Here is a 5,000-nt window from a genome sequence, read left to right on the forward strand (position 1 = left end):
TCACTAAACTGTATTAACCAGACTATAAAAGTTTATGGTTACAATAGTTTGTGTGTTGGTCCGTTACATAATATTTCCGAATGGCAATGCAGTGAGTTTCTTCGCCAAGCGCACACTATCTATTAACAGCCCTGTGTGGAAAGGTCTTTGTAATACGCTTCAACAGTCGTAACGTCACTTCCTTCCTAATGACGCATGGTAACCTAGTAACACTGACTCTAAACTATCGGAACAACGGCGGACGCCCGTATGAAATATTTCCCCGGCGAGCATAAAAGCGTATCCAGAGGGAAAAAAACAACATATTTGATCACGTTTTGACTTTTACACATTCTGATCACAAGGCATATGAAAAGTTCTAGCCAGCATGAAGAATAAAAAGTAATGATTTTCTTTGTTTAGAACCAAGATGACCGCCGTTGCCGGGCGGCGTGACATCAGACTACTGAATCCAATTATTCTATGTCCACCAATCAAGGGACCGAAATTGGTAGATAATGCATTCACTCAATAACAATATTTTGACACACTGATTGGGGGGGGGGGGGGGGGTTCATTGCGACACCTGACAATGCCATGCATTATTTTTTCATTCGCCTGTGTTAAAATTTGTGGGGCTGATTGTTTCGGGTGGACAGACAAATTCTTCAAATTGTTTTGGAATAGCCGTCATTATGTTATTCCATTCAATAGATAGAACGAAGATGACGTTTTTGAGAAAAAAAGTAGTGCCGGAATCGGTGACAGTGCTTGCGGAGAGTGAGGCGGAGAGAGGCGACTGAGTTGTCGAAAGGGACAGAGCTGTCCATCATTCTTGTTCAAAATAAAGTTTTTTCTTATTCTCATTGGATTTCTCTTGTCGAATTTGTGTAGTTATGGAAATTTCTATCTATCTCTAAATATTCAGAACAGACGTCACTCGGGTCTTTGTTATTGTTTTTTTTTTGCCATCCACGTTTATGAGTAATTTTCACTGAACTGTTTTATCCAGACTATAAAAGTTCATGATTACACAGAGTTTTGTGTGTTGGTCAGTTACACTTCCGAATGGCAATGTTGTGAGTTTCTTAGCCGAGCGCATACTATCTATAGGGAAGAAACGACGTGACATCACACCCTTTACTCTTTTGGTTCCTAAATCCTTGTAACCATTCCTTTGGAGTACAGTACTAATAGTGAATAGGTTCCATAAAGGTAGCAAAACTGTTATAGTACCAGGATCTACAGGCAGATTCTGAGGATTACGGGACGTGAAAGAGCGAGGATGGATGACCTTTATTGGCGTGTTGTTGTTGGCCGGGAACCTTTGTAAAGCACTTTGATCGTAGCCATCGTTATGTTATAGATAGTATACAGATGACGTTACTCGGGCCTTTGTTATTGTTTTTGCCATCCGCGTTTGTGAGCTGTTCTCACTAAACTGTATTCACCAGACTATAAACGTTCATGGTTACACAGAGTTTGTGTGTTGGTCCGTTATACTTCCGGATAGCAATGTTGTGAACTCCTTGGCCAAGCGCATTCTATCTATTGAAATCCAAAAGGACTGGCAGTTTGACGTCATTATTTGTTTTTTGCACCGCCTAGTGAGTTGTCGTAAGTAGAGCTCATGTAAACAAGTCATTTCATTGGTTGAACTAGTGAATACAGCTCACGATTTGTTTTCTTTTGTGGCAAAAGACTGGCATTTTGACATCATTTTTTGGTCAGTATCAGGCCATAACTGTACGAAGGCCACGCTTTGAACAGGTTTAGTGAATATTACTCAATATTAAAGCTCAATTTTAAAAATACAATAAAAGTTGACCCCCATTAGTCCTGTGTTCCCATTCCATCCCCCAGACGTACGTGGGTTACTGTACAGACAAAACATTACGTGTCTTCATGGATCCCGTTACAGGCTGTGAGGACATCGCGTACTTGATTGTGAATCAGGCCATTACCAGGTAAGATTTTTGATACTCATCATCATTATTATTATCATCATCATCATCATCATCATCATCATCATCATCATCATCATCATCATCATCATCATCATCATCATCACCATCATCATTATCATTATCATCATCATCATCATCATCATCATCATCATCATCATCTTCATCATCATCATTATCATTTTCATCATCATCCTATATTAGTAGCTATGTCCTATTTAGACAGTGATTAAACTTTTCTTAAAGCAAATAAAAATATTTGAAAATAAATAAAATAAAAAGGAAACAAGATAGAAGAAGAAGAAGAAGAAGAAGAAGAAGAAGAAGAAGAAGAAGAAGAAGAAGAAGAAGAAGAAGAAGAAGAAGAACAACAACAACAACAACAACAACAACAACAACAAAAATGATAGCAATTCTGATTATTCAAATGTTAAGTAAATTCAAATTTGGCAACTAGAAAGTTCATCTCGAAATTAACAAACAAAAAAAAAGAAAAATAAACAAACCTCATGGAGCGGTGTTCCTTCAGAGCCATTAATTAGTCCTATGGATCCGGAGCTTATTCCGGTTTCTGTAGCGTGAAACGGACAAAAGCAAATTGCTTGCCATCCTTCGGATAGGACGCTGATCTATCACAAAATACTTTCCACCGGATCAACAGACCCTGCTACCCTGCAGGGTGGACTGTAAGAGGGGGGGGGTCAGATAAAATCAAATCTCGACCGCACCCGGGATCGGTCTTGGCCTCCTTTGCGTGTGAAGGGAGTGCTCTACTAGCTGAGCTACCGGGACTCCCGTGTGGAGCGGTGGCTCATATTGTATTTATTTTATTATATAAGACTTTCTCTTTCGCACTCTGTCCAGCCTGGTTTACAACAAGGATACCAATGCTGTAATGGCGGGCGGTCAAGGGTTCCTGGACTCCTATGGGGTGGAAGGCACTGAGGTGAGTAGTGTAGTAAATATCGTACAATGATGAAATAGAACGCTAACTACAATAGGATTCAATAGTCTGATATCACGTCCGCCCAGCAACGAGCAGCTTGGTTCTAAACAAAGAAAATCGGCACTTTTTATTCTTCATGCTGGTTAGAACTTTTTCACCTGTCATGTGGTCAGAATGTATAAAAGTCAAAACATAATCAGTTTTTCTCCTCTAGATACACTTTTATACTCATCCGAGAAGTATTTCATAATGCGTCCGCCATTGTTCCGATAGTTTAGAGCCAGTTACTAAGTTACGTTGCGTCATTACAAGGGAAGTGACGACACGGCTGTTGGACCCTATAGGGAACAATAGCGTGATGTCAAAATACCGGTTCCAATCTCCTTTGAAGAACGTAACTAGTCCTCCGAAACTGATCTTCTGGTTTCAGATTGCTGCCATCTTATTTTCTGGCCTAAATAAATGCTGGTTGTCAATAGGGTTCAACAGTCGTGACGTCACTTTCCTCGTAATGACGCATAGTAACTTAGCAACTGGCTTTAAACTATCGGAACAATGGCGGACGCCCTTATGAAATACATCTCCGACGAGCATAAAATTGTATCCAGAGGAGAAAAACATTATAAATCTGATAATGTTTTGATTTTTATACATTCTGATCACGTGACGTATGAAAAAGTTCTAGCCAGCATGGAGAATGAAAAGCACAGGCTTTCTTTGTTTAGAACCAGGCTGCTCGTTGCTTGGCGGACGTGACATCAAACTATTGGATACTATTAAGATAATTCATCCTCGCCCTACTACGCCTCGGAATCATAAGAATCTGCCTTTATTTCGACATGATTGGTCAATGCTTAGTAACGCTAGACCCATCATTCACATTTGAAAAGACATATCATATGGACCTTTCGGGTTTCCTCTTTTGGAACCCTCAGGGCAGAAAAGATCAAGGGGAAGGCCAGGGGGAACATGGAGAAGAATTAAAGAGGCTGATATACAAAGCCGTGATAAGACATGGAACGAGATTAAAAAGTTAGCTCAGGATAGAAAAGGATGGAAACTATTTGTCTGTATCCAATACCATGGCCCAGGGTGAAAAAGGAATGAAAACGATGATGCACGCAATATATCATCTGTTACAACGGCCATAAACCAAGCCCATAATCATATTCGGCTATCAGGCATGCGAAAATGTGTACGTAGGGCCACAGCCATTATTGACAATATTGCAAAACGTGCTCAATTTTGATTTTTCTTATTTGACAGTTCCGCACCAAATTACAAAAAGGACAGAAGATAAAGACAAACATGGCAAAAGATGAGGTATGCTTGTTAATTATCACTGTGATACAAAAAAAAAGTGAGCTTTTAAATAGAGCAATAAGGCTAAACGTGCTCAAAGCGCATTACAAGGAGTCCCTAGCCAACAGCAACATTTAACATATAGAACGAGACCTGATGACGCCTGTTAGGCATTATTACAATTTTTTCGGACAGAGACAACGCTGTTAACGGTCAGGTACTCATGTTACACCTGAGTACAGTGGTGAGAGAATGTGAGTAAAGAGTCTTTGCCAAGGACTCAACTTTGCGCCGAGCGAGGCTCGAACCCAGGAGCTTCCGATCCGAAAGCGAGTGTCATACCACTAGACCACATAGCCGCACGTATACGAATATTATTAAATGTTTCAAAAAGTATCTAATTGACCACGAGGCTATGCCAAATTGCTATTTTTGAAACAATTATTTTCAAAAGTTATGGAAAAATAAGTGAGAAATGCTCTAAACCAAAAGTGAATAGCAAAAATAGCTTTATTGATGCTACGCGTTAAAGTAAAATTAATACCCAATGTAACTTCGAGAGTTTAAGATATAATGAAGGTGACGTCATTCGGGTCTTTGTTATTGTTTTTTTTTTCTTTTGTCATCCGCGTTAATGAGTAATTCTCACTAAACTGTATTAACCAGACTATAAACGTTCAATATTACACATAGTTTTGTGTGTTTGTCCGTTGCACTTCTGGATGGCAATGTTGTGAGCTTCTCAGCCAAGAACATACTATCTATAATCTGATTGATATGAAATAGTGAGAACTAATCACTAAAATGTC

The 5,000-nt window shown here is 39.5% G+C and overlaps 1 protein-coding gene across 1 annotated transcript in view; it reads left to right on the forward strand.

The window, feature by feature from the left end:
* LOC144959184 (uncharacterized) overlaps window positions 1-5,000 on the forward strand; it is a 131,124-nt gene that overhangs the window by 11,954 nt on the left and 114,170 nt on the right. Inside the window, exons 5-7 of the mRNA XM_078891727.1 lie at window positions 1,843-1,946; window positions 2,808-2,889; window positions 4,156-4,212. Of these exons, the coding sequence (XP_078747853.1) occupies window positions 1,843-1,946; window positions 2,808-2,889; window positions 4,156-4,212 (243 nt within the window). The remainder of the gene's footprint in view (window positions 1-1,842; window positions 1,947-2,807; window positions 2,890-4,155; window positions 4,213-5,000) is intronic.

The sequence above is a fragment of the Berghia stephanieae genome, chromosome 13 (genome assembly GCF_034508935.2).
Source record: "Berghia stephanieae isolate SIO BIC M18660-M18661 chromosome 13, UCSD_Bste_1.3, whole genome shotgun sequence".
NCBI lineage: Eukaryota > Metazoa > Mollusca > Gastropoda > Nudibranchia > Aeolidiidae > Berghia > Berghia stephanieae.